We start from the raw sequence: 22,469 nt of genomic DNA on the forward strand, positions 1-22,469 counted from the left end.
AAATAAGATAGCGGAACGGTCCAGCTGCTGGAAAACGTATTTACCTCTCTGGCGTCGTGGACTGCACCGCTGAAACCACTCGCCTCCTTTCCTGCTCCTCGCAAAACGCTCCTGCTTGACTAGCTAAAAAAAAGGGGGAGAGGTGGGATTTCGGCAGCGCCGTGTCCCCATGCTGGCAGCAGCCCCAGTTCCCGCAGAGGGCAGCCGGCCGGCGTGGGGTTTGTGTTTCGTTCCCTGTCCAGGGGCATTCATTTCCTTGGGGGCCAATGTGTGTGTGTTGGGTTCACTTTCTAATTTTTCCAGGATGCTCTTCGACCAACGTCTTTCGCCAGCTGGCATCTCGCGGGCGTCGAGGCCCCGCGGAGGCTGCCCTTGCCGTCTTTTCTACTGAGCGCTGTGTGGAGTTGCCATTTTTTTTAATTATTATTTTTGCTAACTTATTTGGATTTTTTTTTTTTTAATAAAGGCATTCTTGTTTGAACAGGCTTGGGGGGCTCTTTTATCACTTGAGGTCTCTTTTATTGCTGTCCCCTTTTGTGATGGTCTCTCCCACCTCCAAGATTGGAGATTTTTCCCAATTAGAAAACCCCAGGCTCCCAGGCTGTGGCTGGACCTCAGYGTGGTGACTCTGCAGTGGGAACACGATGGGTCCCACACTTAAATCGGCTCTGCAGAGACCAGCCATTTCGCTGGCTTGCAACTGGGGTTCAGTCCTGTACCCTAAAAAGCACTTGGGGAAGCAGACGATGCCAACTCCATGCTCCAAAGAGCTTTTATTTTTCTACTTCAGCCTCTAGAAATAAGGCACAAGCCAGCACTGCTTTAAAATCCTGTTTATTGGAACACACATACATCCTTTCCTGACCCGATTCAGGGTTTGGAGTCCATGCAGTACCAATAATATGACGAAAGAATAGGGCATCGATATAAAGGGGTCACTGACTCTTCAAATTAAAAAAATATTTAATACTGTATTAGGCAAATAATACACCGAAAAGACATCATGACTGTATAGCCTCTCAGATATTGCACTTCCAACAGCACATGATAAGTATAGGTCATTCCAGCCATCAATAAATATCACATCAGAAATAGGGGCCACACAAGGCAAACGTGGCATGAGGAGACGAATAGATCCTACCCTACGAGGAAGAAATGGGAAGAGTTAAGAGCCTCCTGGATTGATTCCTGCCTGTAGCCTGGAGGCAGAAGGGGTGAGCATCTCCTCTGCACCCAGAGAGGAAGGGACGGGTATTTCCCGGGCCCCCAGGTGCCCACGGAGGGTCCCCGTCCCACGGGCGCTGAGCACCGTCCCGGCTGGCAGCGAGCCGTCTGGGGCGGTTCCAGCCCTTCCCCACGCAGCCCTTCGCGGACCCGCCGTGCAGGCGCAGCCTCCCCCCGAGCGGCGTCCGGTCCCAAAACACAGTGCCCCGACTGCCCGCCCCTCGGCAGACGGCCACCCTCCTCGCCCCCGCGACGGCTGGCGTCCCTCCATCCCGCACGCGCATGGCGTGCGAAGCACCGACCCGGGCGCTGGCCCCGGCCCCTTGGCCCCTCCGGCACGGCAGCCCGTCCAGGGGGCAGCTCCTCGCCCAGCRGCCCCGGCGTGTGGATTTCCACGCYGAGCTGAGCCTGAATCCTCATCTTCGAGTCCTCCGGGCAGCAGCGTCCCCGATGCCCGGGGCTAAGGCGAGCCAGGCAGGCAGCCCTCGGCGTATTGGCAAAACGAACCAGGCAGGAGAAAGGTTTACAAGTACCGTAGCCCTCTTTCGATGCATCTCTGCAGCTCACGCTACCTCCGCCAGCAACGGAGCAGGCGCCCAGCGAATGCATCCGTAACCCGGCCGATGCAGGGAAAGGTGGGCAGAGAAGCCACAGACGGGAGTTTGGAGCAGCCACGGGGAGCCGGGGGGGGAAAACGTGGGTGCACAAGCAGAAGGAAGAGCAACCTTTTCAGTCCATGTGGCCCAAAGTGGCAGGACTGCAGTGTCTATCGTTTTGGGCCAAGAAACAGGCATGGGCTGGGCTCTGGCCTAGTCCCAAAAGGCAGTCAGCACGTGGCCRTATGGATAGTGCAGATGTGCTGAGAAACAAAGCAGAAAAAGCTCCCTAAGGACGGCAGCTCACCTCCATCTGGGGACCCATGGRCCAACAAACCGAGCCAGAACTGGTGGTGAACCCTCCTGGCCCAGCAGGGTGCCCACAAGTCTCATGCAGCGGCAGGTTGTTCCTCCGCTGCCAAGGTCTCCRTGCACCCTGTTGGCGAGGCAAACCTCAGCAAATGAAGAAACCCTGCCTGAGTGACACCAGGCAGAGGACACCAGGCCTYGTGCTCCCCTCTCAGCCCCCAGTCCAGCTCTGAAGCCTCAGTCCTCCTCACACCTACCCAGGGCCGGGCTGGTTCCCGTCACGCTGACTCTCAGCAGGAGTAYGTCCGGACTGTGGAGGTCTCCAGTCTTGGCGACCCAGAGGCACCAACTGGAAGTGAGTCAAACAGCAGAGCATGCAATTAGTGATTGCTCCAATTAGCCCTGAGATTCCCACCCAAAATGTTTGTTGCTGCTCCCATTAGGCAGCGTCTATGTACTGAAGCCACACGAAGATGAGGGTCAAAGGAAGAGGCACATCAAGCCAGCTCCAATGCCCCCAAGGCTCCAAGATATTTCAAAAAATGATCCTTGCCATCCTTAATCTGGGTGCTGTTAATCCTTGGGATTTTGCCCCAGTTTCATGGTACTCAGCTGGGTGGGAATCACAGCTTTCAGGTTTGGGGTGGAAAGGGTTAAGCAGCGGTTTGACTCAAACTGTTGGATGAGAAGCCATGAAATTTGAGTGAATCAGATCTGAAGTCAGGAGGAGAGCTGAGCCCAGGGCTTGGAGCTGGAAGGTGACAGCTCAACTTTTAAATTCTCCTTCACACACTTATTTCTGAGTGTGCTGAAGCCAGCTCTGTACCTCTAGAGATGTGGTGGGTGATTTGGGGCAGTGGCACCAAGGTACCTGGTCCAGGGAACAGATCAGGAGTGACCTGGCTGGAGCCTACGCTTCCCTGCAGCTTCTGAAGGGACCAAGATAACTTGTAGAAGGGAGTTGTACAGCCATGGCATCCCGTGGAGCCCCAGAGCCAGGGACACGCATGCTCAGGTAAAACATGCATGAAAACCAGCAGCATGGGCAGCAAGCATGTCAAAGCAGGTGCCTGCCAGTCCTGGAAGAGCGGCTGCTCAGCAGCGCTCAGACCAAGTTGAGTTGGTTATTTCAAAGTCATCCCCCTTTTGGGGATGGTTCCCAAAAGGCAGGATAGACAAGCCTGGCCCAGATCTAGTTGTCATTTCCTGGCAGCCCCCAGTGCTGTTCCAATAGGTTCTGCCCTGGACACCGTTCCTGGAGTGGGTGATACAGATCCCCACTTAATGTCATAACTTGTCACGGCCCTGGTCCAGCCCTCACCCTAATCTTGTTGCTTTGAACCGAAGAAACCACACACCAGACCAGATTCTGAAATAAACGCCCTGAAATAACATCTGTAGCAGACAACAGCTCAAGGATTGCATGGATCAGCGAGCTTCTCCCCCTCTCCTCTCCCAAGGGCACATGCTGCAAGGTCTGGGCACGGGACCCCACAGTGGAAGAGGAGCCCTGGGGGGAATGGGGCAACCTACCTTCTGGGGGCATTTTCTTGGCGGGGGCGGATGGAGGCGGCAGGGGAACCAGGCTGGTGACACGGAAGCCAGCAGGCAGTGTCTCGGCCGAGCCRCTAAGCATGTTGATGCTGTGAACGTCTCGTGGGCGGAAGCGCTTTCGCCAGGATGGGGTTCGCCGGAAGGTCTTGTCATCGCTCTGTGAGGGAAAAGCAGGTTATGTGGTGTTGGATAAGCCCACACTTCTGAGTGGTGGCTGGACCTTCCACCCCTGTGAGATACCAGCACCGGTTTCCCCTAACTGAGGGTCTATCCATACATGCAGACCAACTGTACGGTGCAAAGTGCACAAACAAATTGGGACGAGGACACTGGAGACATGTCTCGGATCCCACAACATGGGAATGATCCTTTCCAACTTACTTACCTCTTCTCTCCAGCCTGCCCATAAAGATGCCCTCAAGACATCGACACATGAGCCCTGGTAAACACCCAAAGGGAAAAGGGAATTTAACTTAGGCCAGATAATGGCATCTGGAAGTGCATATTTCTCTCCATGCTATAAAGAGAGCCCAGACTAGCTCTGCTGTCATATCTCATGGAGGAAACCTATATGTAGGAGAGGTCTAGATGAATTCTCACCTCCATTGGCTCAAYGTGAACCAACTGTGCAGCTTTCTGGCTGCCTAATGGGGCATCTCCAACACACCAGCTTTTCTGGTCACAAATGTGCCATGTCCAGAACATCCATGCCTCTAGAAGGCAATATTAATGCAGATGGAAAGGAAAGCCATGTGGGCCCTCTTGAAAATTCAGACCACCGAGCATGAGGCTAGGAAAGATGTACAAGACTCTACTTCTCCTGCCTCCAAGGCCTGGCAGCTCATTCCTCAGGGCCTTATCTACTAGTTTTAACTAATTCCACTGACATTGTTCTTGCARCTCCTCTAGAGAGTTTGTGACGTCCTACTTGGGTCTCTTGGAGAAGGGGGAGAGAGCAGAGGTCCTGCCTGTACCCACTGATGTTGCAAAGGGGTCCTGGGATGCTGCAAGCATTTTCTTGATGCAGAAAATATCTGCTCACCAGCATGAATCTCTCCAGGTCAGTAAATYGCATCGTGCTTCCCAGCCTATGCCACCAGGTGTGACTACAAGAGTTAGAAGGTTTTGCCTGCTGAAGCATTCTTCCGCAGARGGTAAAAAAAGCAAGTATGACAGCATTGGCCTAGTCACCATATCCCTGTCAGGCTCCTGCTGCTTTTTTCTGTTTCTTACTCAAGAACAGGTGCCCATCATGATCTGGGCATGGAAGAGGTTTGGTACTCACATCATCCAGCCTCCGATCGGTGCCCAAGGCGAGCAGATTGTTGAATTCCCTCTCCAGCACCTGTCGAGCCTGCAAGTAACATCAAATGAGTGTTCCCTGCCGATGGGAACAGGTCTCAGCACAAACCCTCATCCCAGGAAAACTCTGAGAATGATGGAGAAAAAGCCCGCATGCCGAGGCCTCCGCTTTGAAAAGCAGATTCAAACTGGTGGGACTGGTGGAGCTGCAACACAGCCACCTCCATGCAGTGCCCAGTGCAACCCTGGGCCAGAGGAGGGGACATGGTGAGCTGGCCAGCAGTGAGCACCCAAGAGCCCCCAAGGATGCTCCCTGTACCTGTGTGTTCTGYGTGGGGATTTGCAACACAAGCGCCAGACTATTATGGTCGAAATTTTCATCGAGGGCCAGSAGTGCCCCATGCACCCCGCTCTCAGCGAGGTTGTTTGCGTACTCGCGGAGCCCGATGGACTGGATCCAGTGAATGACCTGGTCATTGGTCCACACCAACACATCTGCAAAAGAGCAAAGGCATGTCTCAGGGGACCAGGCCAGCTCAGGTCACACTCCCGGCTGTGCAGGGACCTGATGATGTCCCAGAGCCCTGACACACAGCCTCAGGTTGATTCTGGGACCAAATGAAGCGATCTTTCCCAGATCAGTGCTGGGGATGTTCTCCTGCCTTGGCCAGCAGCAACACTGAGTGCCCAAGTGCCAGGAATGGCTCCCTTCTATTTATCAAACTAAATGCAGAAATTACAGGCAGAAAGCAACTGTGCAAATTAATCCTAAGAACCCAGGGCTGCTGCTGTAATTAAGGGCATTATCAGTAATGAGACATAATCTAAGCAGCAGCCAGATGCACAGGGAATCCCAGGACAGCCAGCGAGGAAGGGGAGGCTTAGCAAGCTCAGGGCTGTCCTGAGCATCTGAATGGGTTTGGAGAAGCTGATCCAGTGCTCGGACTAGGTCTTTCCCGTCTTGACTCCCTTCYTCTCTCCTCATGCCTGACTGGGGTAAACTGCCTAAGGGTAAACTGCCTAAATGTAGTTGGAGCACAGAGTCTGCTGGGGAAGTACTGCAGGGAGGTACCCCACGGAGAACAGGCCTGCAAGTATGGCATTGCTCAGAAGTATTGACCTYCCCCTGACAAGCACTGTGCTAAAAATTAGGAAGAGGAGAGAGAGGACCACTGGGCATCTCTTGGGATGTTTTTCATCTCCTTTTCCAGGGCAGGACCTTGTACATGGCTGCTGACCTTTGATTTCATGCTGGGTCTCTTCTCGCCTCCTCTCGAGCTCTTTGCGGTCGTAGTTGAGCCTCTTCAGGCACATGATGCCATACTGCAGGCTGGTGCTGCAAGGACATGAGGCGTCACGCAACCCTCAGGAAGGCTCAGCATCGCTGAGGCAGGCAGCTTGGAAGGACCCCATGGAGGTCCCTGCTTACTCCCCATGCACCTGAAGGATGCTTTGGTGCAGGGTTGGGTAAGCACAGACACAACCCAAAGCAAAGATCTTAACCAGAAATCAGGGAACAGCTCTCCCTTTCTTGGTAATTCCCCCCTCCATCAGCTTCAGCCTGTTCTACCCACCTGAGAGCATGTGGATCCAAGCAATGATGCTCCGTTCTCAGTGGCAGGGAAGGAAGGGATAACCAGCCCATGGGAGCCACTCCATGCCAAAGGCTTCACCCCCAGAACAGGGAAGGCCCTGGCAGGCCCGTGGGACACAGGCCTCTGGTTTTGGTTGGATGGTGGTACCCCATGACAAGGTCGAGATGCTGAGCTGCCCATTCAAAGGCCACGCCAGGACGTGCTCCTCATGCACCCCTTTCTCTCTGCCCACCAGAGAGATGAATGAGCTGATGCTCATAATTCCTGCTGCAACGGATCTTGATCTGGACTGAGTGCCAGCAGGCTGGAGACAAGGATGTTGGCACTTGAGCAAGATAGGTAAGATGGTGTGAGCCTTCTTGAAGCTGCGCAGCCACTGGGTGACTGCTCTACCTGCCAGAGGCAGACTGGGTGGGATGAGCCCTTTTTTTGTCTGTGGTTTGCTCCACAGCCAGGAGAAGGCTCGTTCCTCTCTGGTTTTGCTGCAGGGACTACGCTGAAGGAGAACATTTGCCTATGTGAGCTGTCCCAGACCAAGCAATTGGATCTAGCCTAGAAAAGCCATCCTCCAGCACTGGGGCTGCCCAAGACTGGGGAGAATCCCTCAAAACTCCTGTCCTCTGCTCCATGCACAGGCACTGCACCCTGGGGACCTTCCGGAGGATGGGGCTCACCGGTGGAAGCTGTCCACCATCTTCAGGTGCACTCTGAGGTCTTTCTTGGTGAGGTGGTCCAGCATCCGAGCATCAACAAGACACTCCATGAAATAGCTGCGATACTGCGGGAGACCCAGACTGGGCAGCCACTCATTCCCAATCCATTCGTGGTTCATGTCCCCATAAGCCAGCGTCTGTGAAAGCAAAATAAGCTAGGGAGAAACCAGGGCTCAGCAGAGCTGCAGACAACCCCAGGAGACCAGCATCAGTTCAATGCTGCAGCCTGAGGAAACTGTCTTGAGGACCAAACCTGGGCCAGAAGAGTTTAACCCTACTCTGTATTGGTGGTGCTGGAGGGAATGGTCCTGTTGGGAATGGTCTGTGTCCTACTGATATGCTCTGAGAAGACAGAGCAGCAGGCAAAAGGCAAACACAAGGGATACATGGAATTTATGATCAGTTTCTTTAAAACTAATTAAAGAATAGGTTTCAGTGCATTTCAGATTGCTTTAGTTCAAAAAAGCTCAGAAATCACCGAAACATCTGATTTTATCCCTTCAAAATGAAAAAAGGTCAGTTTTGGGTAGCAAAACATCCATTCATTTTCACTGCAAGTTGATTTAGGGTCCAAAAAATGAAATAAAACCCAACAGAAGAAAAATAAAACGATCAGGACTGATTGAAACCGGAAGTGATGGATCCAAACAGGAGTTTTTCCTTCCACMTTTTCAGTTCATGAAAATGTTCCCTATCCTGAATTTGAAGCCATAAAAAAGTGAAACGTTAATGTTTGTGCAACCAGAAACCAGCCTCCCATGCCGGGTGGCTGGTCACTGTTCCATGCAGGTGTTCAACACCGGACCAGGATCTGACAGGGGAGGTCCCTGAAAACATTGCTCTGCACAGAGCAGCAAGGGATGCTATTTGGTGAGAGGTTCCAGGAGGAGCTCAACCCCCGAGGAGCCCAGTGGCATCCAACTCTCCCTCCCATAACCTCCCCATGCACCGCCCGCAGAAAAGGGTGACATAGGGACCTCACCTGTGCCCAGCTGCCTTCCTCTGTGTCCTGTGTGACACATGCAGCATGTCAATAGAAAGGACAGGTAAAGTCAGTGATCCCGGCAGTCCCATGCTGCGAGAGTGCATGCCGCGCATGCCAAACGTGGGACCCCTCGGTGCGGCGTGACCCAGAGGGGATGGGGGGCAGGCTTGTGGGTGCGTGGCTCAGGGTGCTCTGGGCATTTTCATGGGCATCCCTGTCTTCAAAGCTGCATTACACCGTGTGGCCTTGAGCCTGGAAATGGCACAGACGCTGGGGCTCACACACTATTCCCGGCAAACACAGGCCCCCCCAAAGAGAGAGGGGTGCAGTGAAACACCCAGGCTTTGTCCACACTGCCCTGTGGGTCACAACCCCCAGAGGCACTGGCCAACCCAGTTTGCCAAGTCTGCAGCTATTTCTTCCGTTGTCAACCTGTGCTGGTTTTGTTTGACCTTGCAAAACATGCTAAAGTGCTGCATCTCTGCCATAACTCCGAGCTCTCCATCCCCAAACGGCACCCACCAGCTACAGGTTCTGTGCTTCCCGGCCAGTGGACACAAGCTTCAATAAGATGCTTAATAATTCACACAATTAATCCGAAATGCTGCCCCTGCTCTGAGACATGGAAACAGGGTCATTAAGCTGCAGACAGGGGAGCATGGGCACATCTCTCCGAGGGACCTGGAGCCATCAGGAGCATGGCCACATGTCTCCGAGGGACCCATAGGAACACGGCCACGTCACTCTGAGGGACCCCACACTATCAGCCAGGGTAGTAACACCTCCTGCTCATGCAGAAGGGATGATATTTGGGCCTGCAAAGGTCAATGGGAGATTAACCAATAACTTCTCTGGGTGTAGGATGACAAATATGTGACTTGTTCTTGTGCATCTATCTGAGATCACTCCTGGCTTTTCATCTTTCCTTCTTTTTTCCTCTAACTCACAATAGACAGACAAGCTATTCTGGAAACCCAGCAAAAGCCACAGGATCTTGACAAAGGAAAATGCGTCTGATGGTTTTTAAGCAAGCTTTCAAAATTGTTGAGATTTTAAAGGCTGAAAGATGGTTTCTAAACAGGTGCATGGTACTGGTCAAGAGCTGACACATGAGACGCAGCATAAGACTGCTTCCCTCTCAGGGTTTAGCACATTAATGCGTGCCCAGAGCTCAGTTTGGTAACTGATACGCTGTGTGGCGACAGCAGGGCTGGCCAGACTCACCGTCTTTGTGGAAGTTGCCATATTCTCCATCTCCTCATGGGTGACCCAGACGTTTCCGGAGGACTAAAGGGGAAGGCACAGTGATCAGGGTTACCAGCCACAGAGCCGTGGCCTGACAGATTGATTCTGGGACCGAATGAAGGGAATGGACAAGGAGTGACCTAGCTGGAAAGAAGCCTGGCTTGAGATGTTTTAGGGTCTCCTGTTGTGCAATAGAGGCAGGGTAACCCAGAGAGGGGCTGCTAAGCAGGGGCAGGGAGGACCAGRCCCTTCTTGCTCTTGGTGCTGTCCTCGGTGGGATCTTGCCGCGTCCTCCTAGCTCAGGCTGCCAGCACCCCTGCCACCTGCGGGGAGCCTGGGCCGTCTGTGCAGCCACGGAGAGCGCAGTGAGGAGCACAGCTCTTCCCAGACACCCTACAGCAGGGACCACACGGCTTGAGCTTTTCCCCTGCCCTTCTGCAGAGGACTGCATGACCCAGGCAGGCAGCCCTGGGCTGAGGCGTGCATGTTGGTAGGGATGGCAGCACCCGCCACGCTGAGCCATGGCAGCATGCAACAGCCAGAGGATGGAGAAGCCCCTCTGGTTCTTTTGCTGCTTTTACACTTTCATTTCACATTCTGAGAGCCTGCAGGACCTTCTCTGATGGCTGTGACCCCAGCCTTGGCCATCCGAGGGACACRTCATGCTTGGGACAGCGGCAGACCATGTGGGTAGAAGGGGCCTGGGGGCCTTTCTTTCTGTTGACTGCTTTTCTACAGACACATCTCAGCATTACTGGGGCACCACTGTCTCCTTGGGAGCGTTAGGGACCAGCACAGGACACAGTCTCTCCACCTGTCTCACGTCCTGTCCAGGGGAAGGCTGGGTTCTGTACTTATTCTGACTTGACCCAGGAATTCAGATGGTCCCCAAAAAGGTTTATGTGGAAACAATTGAGAAAACAGCTGTGAATATCTGAGCTGGAATATATAGATAACATACACTGTTTCACTGGGATTTTATCCTTTCCAGGGCAGACAAGTCCCTGAGCTTTGCTCTTTGCAGGGTGCTTGACAGGGTTAGCCTCCTGCTGACAACCCCTGTGTGTGAGGATAAGAGCATCTGCTGGTGCTCAAAGACAGGAAAGTGCTTCACACTTGACGGCAGTAAATTATCTTTGCACCTGAGGATACATGTCTGGGGGCTTGACTGATCTGTGAGGGGACGTCATCCCCTCCATGGCCTGCTTCAAATACTAGTGAGCCCTTCCTCGCTGTACTTGCCTGAGACACTGGGATTCCCTGGGGACTGATGAACTGCCGTGGTCCCAAGGAGCTGGGGGAAGTGGGGCCCAGCCACATTGCCTTGCYGTGTTGGGGTCTCTTTTGGGGGAAGGTGGTTCCTGAGGGGGCCGGCGGTGCGGAGCACTTACCGTCCGTGATGTGGGTGGTGCTGATGGGCTCGTGAGTGACACCATCTCCTGGATGGCCAAGCGCAGCTTCAGGCGATGCAGGGCATTGCTGATGCCAATCTCCCTTTGGATCTCAGTGTCAGACAAGGCCGACATGATGGCCCCGCTCTTCACATTGGCTCGGCAAGCGGCAACGTACCAGGCTGGCATGCCCACCCAGAGCTGCCAAAAGAGGGCAAAGCCAGTGACTGCCTGGGGGACATACCCTAACTTCATCTGACAGTCTTCAGGATACCCTGTTTAAATCTCAGTACCAAAGTGGGATGCCCATGTGGGGCTCCTTTGTTTTTTAGACCTTGCACAGATGGCCTGGTGGCAGCCCAGCATCCCTGCATGTCATGGACACAGCACAGGGAAAGAGCACCTGCTGAGCCTCTCAACTCAAAGCCAAGGCTCAGGCATAAGGAAACCCCCAGCCACAACTCTGTAGACTGTGAGAGGGATGTGGGGATCTGCTCTGCTCCCCTAGGCCTGCTCACTTGGTCCCACAGTGGTTCTAAGACAGCTCCTCTCCCACATCCCTTCTCAACCAACCAGGAGGGCAAATGTCTCTGTGACCAGGGAGAGGTCCCTGCTGCCACCTGCACTAATCACCTGCTCTGCAGGGCTCTTCGAGGGGCTCAGGGCTTGGCAGGGAGAAGTTGCCTGGCACGAGCTATTCTGCAACCACTACCTGCGTGCAAGGACCAAGCGTGGCTGGAGTGTGGGGTACTGAATCCCCTGCCAGGGGAGCATGCTACAGATATTGACTGAAACTGCAAAGCAGCTGGTGTGTGGGGACAATGCATGGGCATGCTCTGCCTCACCTCCAGCCAGGAGACGACAGTTGGGCCATCCCAGTGAGCAAAGGGCAGACCTTTCCTCCGAGCTTCTTCCAGGAGTTCGTGCCTGGAGGGAACAGCAGCAGAAGAGTGATTTATTGGGGGTTTGCGGAGAAGGGAGCAGCTATGGCTTGTACAGGCCCGTGACACGAAGGTAGGTGAGAAGGACATCTTGAAAGAGAGGAGACTGCGGGCAGCAAGAAGCAGCCAGCAACAAAGCAATAGTGGAGCTAACAGGGCTCCAGGAAAGGTGAAGTTGAGAAGATGTCTCAGTTTAGGGCTTTTCAGCAATTCTCGTGCACCTGCCATGGCTTAACAGCCATCAGGTGGGACATTTCCTTGCTGGGGCAGGGAAGGAAGGCCACTCACTTCTTCCGCAGGCGTCGATCCTTCTCGGCCTGAGCCCCCAGCTTGCCGAGTCCCAGGGGGTCCTGCATGCCCACCTCTGTGTCGGTCAGCAGTACTACTGAGCAAGCGAGACATCCCCAGAGTCAGTGTGACATCCCCAGGATCAGCATGACATCCCCAGGGTTAGTGTGATATCCCCGGGGTCAGCGTGGGCACTGCTGGGGTCCCCACACCATGGCATTGGGGATGCACGGTCACAGTACAGCAGGTGATGGGCCCCCTCCCCATTCCCAACCCACTCTGACAGACCCCAGGTCCCTGAGGAGTGCAGAGGGGATCCTTGCTTGCCATCCCTTCTGTTTCAAGACACTCAACCCTGAAGCAGTGAAGGATTTAGGTGTGGAAACATGGTGCCCACTGAAGGGCTGTGCAAGATCAGGGAGGTCCCATGGAGAGGGAAGCAGATCTGGGGAACATTAGAGATAAGATACAGTGATGGGGAGTCATTATTATCACTGCAGCTGTTGGAGAGCACGAATGCTGATAACATGCTCATGCCAGAAAAGGCCATGGAGCAGAAAGCCCCAGGATATGCCTGCCCTCAGACTGGGGCTGTACTGTCAGACCAGTACAGAAGCTGTACAGGGACCAGAGCCAGCAGACTCTGGGCACAACTCAGCTGTGGCCCTGATGTCCCCAAATCAGATGGGATGTCCCTACTTCTCTGCCTGGCACCCCCAACAGCACCCCAAAGCCAGACAGTGCCAGGAGGTGTGCGGACAGCCTGGCCCAGGAGGACGCCCACCCAGTGCACACGGGAATGGGGCTGCTCACAGACCCTGCCCTGTGGCCCCTTCTCTGCTCAGCTGAATCAAGCGACCCTTCTCTTTTTTCCCAAACAAGCGCCCGATGGAGGATTTGATCCCCTTCCTCTTGGAGCCCTTGTGCAGGGAGTCCTGGCTGCTGTTGCTGCTGGGGTTGCTGGCCTGCTCCTCCAGTGAGCTGGGGATGGAGGAGGGAGAGGAACAGCAAAGCCTTTAGGTTATTCCCGAGCAGCACACAAGCCACAGCAAACCCCAGCCAGTCCCATAGCCCCACGCTCCCCCCACCCTGAGCCCTGGGACTGATGGAGCAGCCACTGTTGGTGCAAGATCGAACGGATGCTCCACATACCTCTTCCCATCCTCTTGACTTAGTGCAGGGTGGCCCAGCTTCTCCAGCCGTAACGTCCTGGGTGAGGACGGGGGGGAGGTCTCACATTTGATGGTGGTTTTATCCTCTCGGCTCTCATCCCGAGCTGCAGGTGACTGAACAGACAGAGGAGCTGTGAGGTTTGATGGCAAAACCGCTGGCCCCATCAATGCCCTGCTGGCTGCCCCAGACTGACCCCCTCTCTCTTGCTCCATAGAGGCATGGCCAAAAGAGCCGACAGCACTCTGAGGCTTTGCCACCTGCCAGGATTAGCCTAAACCCAAGCCCCAGCAATGGCTGGAGTTGCCCAGGCAGATGGGGAGGTCATAAAGGCCAAGATCCTGGGCATGGGGAGGAGAGAGGATGCAGCCCCATGGTCCAGGTCAGGATGCGGGGATAGAAACTGCCAGCTGCAGCAGAGGGCTCTGAGGAGCACATATGGGAATGTCCCCAAAACACCCTGTCCCCGGCAGGGATGCACGATGTTTGAAGACCCGATGGCTTTCCGAACATCCCGTGTCTCATCAGTACCCACAGGCTGCTGGTCCCAGCTCCCATGCCAGAACAGGCAGCGCCATGCAGATCAAAGACGAAAGGAGCAGCCAAGGAACACAGAGGACATGGGGCTCAGACTCCAGTGATGTGGCTGGCATGCCTCCAAGCACCTGGTGGGATCCCCCTGATGTTCCTGCTGAATCCCTGGGGTCCCCAGCTCTGCACAGCCTGACCTGGCATGGACAAAGCCAGAAGCAGGCTGGAAAAGGGGCTTGGGCAGAAACCAACGGGATGGGAACGACTCACAAGCAGTTTCCTCCGATGCTTCCTCAAGTCACTGGGCTGATTGCAAGGGGGAAAGTGAGAGAGACACAGAAAGGGAGGTGGTCAACAGAGAACACTTCCCGCAGCAGCCCTCCATGCCCCGGCACGGCGAGTGGCACTGGGGCCAGGCAAGCCAAGCTGGGAGAAGACAAACACAGGCGCCCTGTTCCACGTCACACCCCCATACACCCGTGCACACACCAGGGCATTGCTTCCACCCCAGTCAGCCACACGTGCACCCCCTGTTCAGCTTCATCCCCTGCCCCAGGCTCCCATCGGTCCTGTGCGCCACCTCACCAGCGTCATGATTCCCATGCGGTCGAGGTCCTGAGCAGCGCTGCGGGAGGACAGCTTGGGGGTGGAGCGCCCGCTGAGAGGTGGGGATGAGCTGGCCAGGGACAGGGCTGTCAGCGAGGTGGGGATGGAGGCCCTTTTGCAGAGCTGGGTGAGGTTCAGGCCCTCCATGCTGCCACTCGTCACGCGGGTCTCCAGCTCCTCTGCACGAAGTTCGGTGGACTCCTTCTCCTCTTGGATCATCCTGGGGGTGCATCAGGGCTCAGAGCTCCTGGGTCCCCACTTTTCTGGTAGCAGTCCTTGGCCATCTCACACCTCCTGGCCATGGACTTTTTTCCCTACACCAGGGAAATGCACCCCTGGTGCCGTGACTTGAGCCCCTGGTCTCCAGGAATGGCAGCAAGACCCATCAGCATCCATGGAAACCAGGGCACAGAGGGGTCCCAATTTCATTTAAAATTTTAGGGGGGGGGGCTGCTTTTCAACAGCAATTCTTTCAGCAAGCCAGCACTGGTGCAGCTGAGGCATAGGCAGCCACAGGGAGGGAAGGACCGAGCCCTGCGGCTGGATGTTCTGGAGCCACTTCCCCGGCTGAAACTGGACCAAGACCTCAGTCTCAGGGCATCGGAGCCTCCTCCCATGGCCTGGCAGTTTGTGGCCCCATGAAGCTGTTTCAGAACAAGACGGTGTCAGTTTTTGACTGTGGCCGCTACCTGATCTCCTCATTGATGGCGTCCAGCTGCTCCTGGAGCATCATGGCCAACGTCTGGGCATCCGAGTGCCCGCTGGGAGAGAGCACATCCATGGAGCTGAAGAGCGTCTCGTGGTCGTCCTCATCCACATCGGAGATGTCGGGGTCACTGTCGAACGCGTGAGGCCCCGTGGCCAGGACACTGCCTGCCTGGGCCTGCTCCCAGTCCTGGGGGAACAAATCCACTATTCATGCACAGCACCCTCATGTCTCTGAAAGCCAAACTGGAAGCCTCCAAGCAACAGTCAACATGACCCCAAGGCAAAAACCTTTCCTGCTGGATCACTCCCACACAGAAGCCGGGTGAAGGAAATTGCCCCACGTCCCCAACTCAGGGAAGATGCCCCCATGTGAGGCCAGTGTCCAAGCCAGGAGACCAGAGTCAAGTGCCCAGGAGGAGACCCTGAACCAGTGGCGCCGTGAAGATGGCTTACCTTGGCTGGCTCCTCTCGCCGGGCGAATCGACCCTTCTGTGTGCGAGGCAGGCCCGGGGCTGTCCCGAAGGTCTCAGCAGGGGCATGGACCATGGTGCTCAGTGGGAAGCGCAGGTCTGTGGTGCTGCCCATGTGGGACCTGGGGGGAAGAGAGCCCATTGCAGAGGCTGCCCTGTGCAAGGATGCTCCTGGTCCCTGGCCCACTAGCTCCTCCACTTGCAACCCAGGCTTGCCCGGGATAGAGGAGCAAGAGGATGGTGCCACTCCAGGATGCTCTCCCCAGCAATGCCCACTTGCTCTGAATGAAACAGGGTGCAAAACCAGTCTCTGGAGGGGAAGGGAGCCTTGCTCCCCCCATCCTGGCCCTGGAGATGTGGTTGCAGGCTGTAGGAAGCCCGGCCTTGGGCACTACCCTGCTGCTACCTCCCCCTTTGCTGCGGTACCCACAGGGATGTCCAGCCAGTTCTGGCTGAAAACACTTAGTATAGCAGGTCTGTTACAAAGCCCTTGGCTGCACAGTCCCCTCCTGTCTTCCCCTCTCCAAGCACGGCCTGTACCTCTCAATGTTTACGGTCCCAGAGTCCCCTTGAGTCCTTCCTCCCCATACCCAGGGTGCAGAACTGGAGCCAACCAGGGAGCTCTCCTTCTCATTTTAATTTTTTTTCCAACACTTTCACAAAAGCCCTGATGAATAAAATCCCATTTGAAACAGATTTTATGGGTGTGGGGACATGAGCATCTCTTGGGTTCTCCCTTCAGAAAGCGTCTGGGAATTCTTCATCCTCTTCTTCCAAGCTCAGGTGATGCTTAGGAGTGGGTTCACGTGCTGGGCAGAGCAACACAGTGTTTGGACATGAGGACACTTTTTGCCACTCATGGTACTAATTAGATACCTCCACCTTGCCTGGCCGTGTAGAAATGCCTGTAAAGGTGATCCTGATGTTGCCAGTTCAGTGACATTTGCCTGAGCCTGCAGGAAGTCCAAGGTAGCAACAGCAGCTCTTTGTGCAGGGAAGATGACCTGTTTATCTAGTGGGGGATGTATGACCGGTGTCTATCCCGCTGGTCACTGAGTCGACGGAAAGGCAAGTAAAAGGCAGCAACTGGCTCAGCTCTCCTTGTCTTAGAGACCCATCCAGGCTGCTGAGTGAAGTCCCTTTGCAGAGAATGGGATCGTTACTCCCTATATGAATTGTAAGAGGAGGTGTGAGGATTTTTGGCTTGATTTAAGAAGGAAAAAGCAGCCTGGAGTACAGGCTTTCCAGAGCAGATCAGTATTTTTCCACCATGGTGGGTCTGGTTCCCAGCAGAGATGTAGGTCCAGGCTCCCTATCCCAGTATCCTATTGAGCCCAGACAAAATCGCTAGTGTGAGCAGCTTGGCTTGGCGTCAGCTTGGTGTTTGCAGATGAAGGTGCAGCCCAAGTTTTCAAGGGGATTTAAGCTGTGGAGCCGCTGACAAGCTGTTTCTGAGCTAAAAACAGATAAAGGAACCTTAGACAAAAGCTGACATTTCATCTGGAGGATTATTTTAGCCTCTGTAACTCAAGCTTTTTGCTGAATTTTCCTGAAAAAAAAAATTGCCTGTCCTGTCCTTACAAACCTACACAAGGAAGTCCCACATATGTCCCAGACACTTCTCCAGAACTTGGCTGTCCTTCATCCTCACAATCTCTTCCTTGCTCTTCCCATTTCTTTTCTCCATGGCAGATATCGAGCAGCCAGTCTCTCTCCTCTCTGCCCCAGCTGCTGAAATATTTGAAGCTTTTACACCGGCTCCTTTCTGTCTTTTTGTTCTTTCCTAAGAGGTGAATTTTTGCGGCTGGTGGTCAGTCCTGGCAGTCCCTCACTGTCTCTAATCCGAGTTGTGAGGGCTCAGGAGAGGACACAGTCTGCAACACGGGTACCCTCCTTTTCTTACTTTCCATGGCTGTTCCCGCTTTTCTTGCAGTGGTGCTGGCCCCCTCATCCAGTCCTGGAGGCTGAGACCCAATGGACTCACCTTGCTTCCTGCTGCTCTGGGCTGGGATCCCCCCTTCTCCCAGCCAACTTGAAATGAAAGGGTGTGTGAGGGTCATCATGGAGAGGAGGTAAAAATAGGGAGGTTCATTCTCTTTTGCCTGCGACACCTTGAAAGCACCCTTGCAGAGCACAGTGCCACATGGATATCTCTGTGCCGCTGGGCCACCACTGTGTGAGAGCTTCCTCCTTCCCCACCAGCCCGTCCCCAGTGCACTGGGAGGGGAAAGACATCTGGTGAACATCCAGCTTTCATAGGGACTTTTGCAGGACTAAAAATGAGCAGAAAAGAAAAAATTGCTGCATGGTCTGCAGCAGTTTGAGCCATGCAGCAAGGATAGTACTGCGGCATCCACTGCCTGGGTGAAACCACCCCAGGGTGACAGAGAGAGGTTGCACCCTTTGCATGTAAAGAAAAATGATGCCCAGTGTTTTTTTACCCTCAGAAGACCAAAGTTTGGGCCATTCAGTTCGGCTAGGCAGTTCTCAAGTCAGCGTCTCTCCCCGGGACAGATCCACACTGGGGACAGTGAAGCTGTAGCTGACCCTGCTGCGAGGAGCCATCCTGCAGCCCCGCACTGAAGCTCAGCAAAGCCAAGAAAGCCTGATGCCAACTGCATTTTGGGGTCCCAAATTGTGCTCCAAGAGCAAAAACCATGGGTGCGTGGATGCGAGCCAGGGGCGCATGTGGGCTGGCATGGGCTTTGGCAGCTGGGCCCTTACCTCGTGTGCACGCTCTCCACAAACGTCCCGCTTCTGGTCTTGAGCTGATCAACCTCCAGTCTCAGTTTGTCGATCTCATCTGACAACCGTCGCTGTTCGGGATGAGACAAGAGACAGACAGGGGTTGGTTTTGCTCTGCAGAGCAGCCACATTTTGTGCAATCCATGTCCTTAGCTATTTTCATATTTATATTCTCTTTAAAATTCCCCATCCCAGGTTCAAAGCACCTTTGATACATCAGTAAAGAAACAGCTCATGCAGGCGACAGTGAATGACCATGCTGGGGTGATGCCGCGAAGGGAGGGAGTGATCACAGGCCAGACAGATAGATACACGCGAGCTGAAAGCAATGCTGGTTTGAGAGATGAAGGAGAACCGGTCCCACTAGGATGCTCTGGCTTTGCTCCAGGCTGAACGCGTGCATTCATCTTGGCAAAAGGTTGGCAGCAAGGAACCCGCTAGACAAATCTAACACTGGCCCTGTTCCTCCTGCTGCCAGCCCCGTCCTCACTGGGAGCCGGGTCTGTGCTAAGTGGTTGGGTTATTCTGTGGGAGATGCAAGGAGGGAGGCTGCAGCTGAGCAGGGAAGCAGGGCAGATGGGTTCCTCCAGGCACAGCAAGATCCAGCCCTCTGTGCAAACACACTGAACTGGGGCTAGGCAACATACAGGCAGCATCATATGAGCCTCTGAGCTCTGGCTCTGCCTGGAGCTGAGCGGCCGTGGCCAGAGAGCTGGACCGATGCCCGCACATCCTCGCCACGGGCAGGGAGCAGCTGGGAGAGCAGAGGCCCTGGGTGAGGGGAAAAGCAGCCCACCGATCCCCCCAACCATGCACTAGACACAGGGCACATCCTCAAAAGTCCCACCACTTCCAAAGGTGCAGCCCCCTGGCTTTCTGGCTCAGGATAACGTAGACTCATCTTGCAGACCCTACTTGGACATCTTATCTGAGAGCAGGGGAGGTGCAAAGACCTGTGGGGCCTTCTGCAGCCTGGGCATGGAGCAAATCTTTCCCCAAGTCGAGCAAGGGGGTGAGGAAAGCCTCGAGGGAGAAGGCTCATGGCTATCTTGGCAGGACTGTCCCTCGCGGTCAGGCCGCACCAAGCAGCAGCCAAGCACTCTGGAAAACCCTCCTCTAGAAACACGGGCGAAGCAACCCCAGCCTCGCTGCTGTCCTTGGTGGAGGTCAGGGATGAATGAGTGTGATAGAAATACGGAGACTGGACTGAACGTGCCTGTTAGGGAACTGAACCGGGGGTCTCCGGGAGGGTGCGTGGCAGCTTCCATCCAGCCACTGCGTGGGTTAGTTTGTGGCCTCCTGCTGCTGGGTGCTTTGGGATCCCAGCTCCTCCGTAACTAGGGTATTTTAGGAGGTGCGATTGCCACTAGCCGGGGATTAGGAGCGAGGAAGCGCAGTCACTAGGGCAGGCTCCCTGCAGCAGCATTTACCTTGTCGTGCTGGTGTTCCTCTATCTGCTTTTGGGTATTTTCCAGCTCTTGTAACAATGTGTTCTTTGAAAAATGAAACAAAAGAAAAGGGAACAAAAACAGGAAAGAAAAAGAGAGACTGTTTAGGAAGTGGCCGTGGCCCTGTGGCCTTGCAGGGATGGCCAGCGTGGAATCACCATGTGGACAGGGTGATGGACGTGTGGCAGGAGGGATGGCGATGGTTCCCCGACCTTTTCCTCACCTACCTGCCTGCAAACCAGTCTTCTCTGCAAACCTCCTGCTCCTCAAGCAGGGTTGTCATGGCCCAGTTCCTGTCTCACACCACAGCCACAGCACAACCACGGTGGGTGAGTGGTGATTAGAGATTTGATAGGCAGCGTTTGCAGATTAGGAAATGTAGCCAAGAGGAGATCAACTCCTCAAGCAGCTGGGTCAAGGACAAAAGAGTCCCCTGCATCTACGCTAGCGAAAAGGCAGGAGGAAAAGAAGATGAGCTTGTGACTCTCTAACCTAATACTCTTTTTGGAGAGGCGCTGACAGCTGGGCAGGCGTTTCAGCATCATTTTTGCCCCAGAAAGACTTGGAGAAACTCTGTGGGTGAACCAGTTCCAGCAGCAGGCTGGGGAGCTGGTGATGCCCCTTTGTAATGTGCCACCACTCTGGTCCCTGTCCTAGGGAGCGGGAATTTGGACTCAGTCCCACGTGCTGGGTCCTGCTCTTTATCCAGAGCCACTCAGATGCCAGCCGAATGGCTGTACACGCTGATGCAGCCGGCTCTGGTTGGGGACAGAAGGTGCAGAGCAACTTGGAGACAGACCTGGTCCTAGATGCATCAGCTTGGGGATGCATCTCCCATTCGTGGGGGAAGCCTGGCTCCTGTAGGAACCCAAATAGAGGTTAATTATCAAGGGCTGATCTCCCCTCTGCAAGGCAAGGATACTCCTTGCTCTGAGCTACCTGCTCTCCCAGTTAATTGCAATCACACTGAGGCAGCAGCAACTCCAGCTGGCTCCTGCAAAGGAAAGCCCAGCTCCCCAGGGTGAGTGGGATGGGATGTGGAGGGCTGCTCATGGACTCTGCCTCAGGTTGGACAAGGCAGATCAGTCTGGCAGCAGGGCCTGGGGGACAGGAAAGTTTCAAGGCAGCATGTGCAGGTGGGCAGGAGGTGGGAGAGGGTGAACGCTGCATTTTCTCCTGCAAAATGCAGAGAGGGGTTTTGTTGTGCCAGCTGGGCACAGGCTGTGGTCAAGGATGCGCAGGGGAAGGCACAGGGAAGCGAGGGAATGGAGCAGGGCAAATCCTGCCGCTGTTAGAGGTGAAAGGTGGCAGAGAACGGGTCTTGCAGGGTGAGGGCTGGCCAGAGGCAAGGGCGCAGTGCAGAATGCGCTTCCCTGCATTCCCACCAGCCTTGGCGCCTGGCTGGCATCCTGCACGTGATCATTTCTCCATCCCTGCATGGGTACTTCCAAACCTTTGCACTGCAGCTGACTGAGGCTCTGTGCCAGAGGGGATGCAGACCCCTCACCCTCCCCGGAGCCCCAGAGGACCCCCTGCGCCAGCACTGCAGTCACTACCTTCTCCTCCAAAGCCGCCATCCTTTCCTTGAGGTGCAGCTGCAGCCGCTCATTTGACTCGCTCAGCAGACGGTCCACGGTGTCTGAGAGCCGCTTGTTATGTTCCTCGTTCATCTTCTCCCGCTGGCGGGCCTGCAATGGCAAGCGGTGGACAGTCACGTCAGTCCTTGGGGATGCTTGTGGCAGGAGGGGACTTCAGACCTGCTCCTCCCGCCATGGGGAACCAGGAGAGGCTTGATGTTCCCCTGCCATCTCATTCCCGCTGGTGGCGTAACAGCTGATCCACTGGGCCCAGCTCTGGGAGGAAACCCATCCTCACAGCACACATCACACCCTCCACTGGGGCTCTGCTGGTCTCTGCCACATACATTTCCCAGCCAGGGCTGAAGCACAGAGTGGACAGCATCCAAGGAGATGCACCTCTACCCACCTGACAGTGCCCAAAACCTGATCCACGTGTCTCCCACTGCCCTGGGATGCACTAGGGAAGCCAGGGTGTGTGAATAAGATCACACGTGATGTAGTATGGAGATCTCCATGAAGCACAGCGTGGGTGCAAGAGCCCTAAAGATGCCTGGGCAGGGGATGGCAGGCACACGGCAACGGCAGCAGCGTGGCTCTGCCTCAGTTCACGTCCCCCAGACAAGCAATGCCAGCAGGCCCCTGTCTCGTAAGCAGCAACCCTGTGTGATGCTCAGGAGTTGCCCAGGCAGTGCAAGAGCAGGTCCCACCTGTGCCCATCCTCGGAACTGGCAAGGAGGAGAGCAGGCTCAGCCCTGACACTTTTGGTCAGCTCTTGGAAACAAATAAAACTTTAGCACAAAACTTGATTTCAGGAGAATGTTTTGCACTCAAATGCCTTCAAAATATTGGTGTTTTAAGGCTTACAGATAATGGGATGTGGGCTGAAATGCACAGTGATACCATCAGCTGCATCAGGCAGTCAAGAGGACAACCAGCTATTTGTAGATCTGCTTCTAAAAAGACAAGGCAGGGCCCAGATATGCTCTCTGGAGAGAGTCCCTGACATGAGGACAGTCACAATCTGGGGACACCTTCCAGACCCCAGTGGGTACCAACGCCCTGGATTCA

The 22,469-nt window shown here is 54.9% G+C and overlaps 1 protein-coding gene across 1 annotated transcript in view; it reads right to left on the minus strand.

Annotated features, from left to right (window-relative positions):
* Nucleotides 1-1,544: 1,544 nt before the first annotated feature.
* The window catches only part of PPFIA4 (PTPRF interacting protein alpha 4), a 34,979-nt gene continuing 14,054 nt past the window's right edge, over nt 1,545-22,469 (minus strand). Inside the window, exons 9-28 of the mRNA XM_026063756.1 lie at nt 21,378-21,509; nt 19,804-19,866; nt 18,353-18,444; nt 15,608-15,750; nt 15,140-15,362; nt 14,430-14,670; nt 14,115-14,150; nt 13,296-13,429; nt 12,961-13,124; nt 12,144-12,237; nt 11,760-11,841; nt 10,915-11,115; nt 9,503-9,565; nt 8,276-8,302; nt 7,255-7,430; nt 6,224-6,321; nt 5,305-5,480; nt 4,969-5,037; nt 3,663-3,840; nt 1,545-2,083 (exon numbers count right to left, since the gene is read on the minus strand). Coding sequence (XP_025919541.1) covers nt 2,034-2,083; nt 3,663-3,840; nt 4,969-5,037; nt 5,305-5,480; nt 6,224-6,321; nt 7,255-7,430; nt 8,276-8,302; nt 9,503-9,565; nt 10,915-11,115; nt 11,760-11,841; nt 12,144-12,237; nt 12,961-13,124; nt 13,296-13,429; nt 14,115-14,150; nt 14,430-14,670; nt 15,140-15,362; nt 15,608-15,750; nt 18,353-18,444; nt 19,804-19,866; nt 21,378-21,509 — 2,442 coding nt within the window. The 3' untranslated portion in view covers nt 1,545-2,033. The remainder of the gene's footprint in view (nt 2,084-3,662; nt 3,841-4,968; nt 5,038-5,304; nt 5,481-6,223; nt 6,322-7,254; nt 7,431-8,275; nt 8,303-9,502; nt 9,566-10,914; nt 11,116-11,759; nt 11,842-12,143; nt 12,238-12,960; nt 13,125-13,295; nt 13,430-14,114; nt 14,151-14,429; nt 14,671-15,139; nt 15,363-15,607; nt 15,751-18,352; nt 18,445-19,803; nt 19,867-21,377; nt 21,510-22,469) is intronic.

The sequence above is a fragment of the Apteryx rowi genome, unplaced genomic scaffold (genome assembly GCF_003343035.1).
Source record: "Apteryx rowi isolate R43461 unplaced genomic scaffold, aptRow1 scaffold_200, whole genome shotgun sequence".
Taxonomy (NCBI): Eukaryota; Metazoa; Chordata; class Aves; order Apterygiformes; family Apterygidae; genus Apteryx; species Apteryx rowi.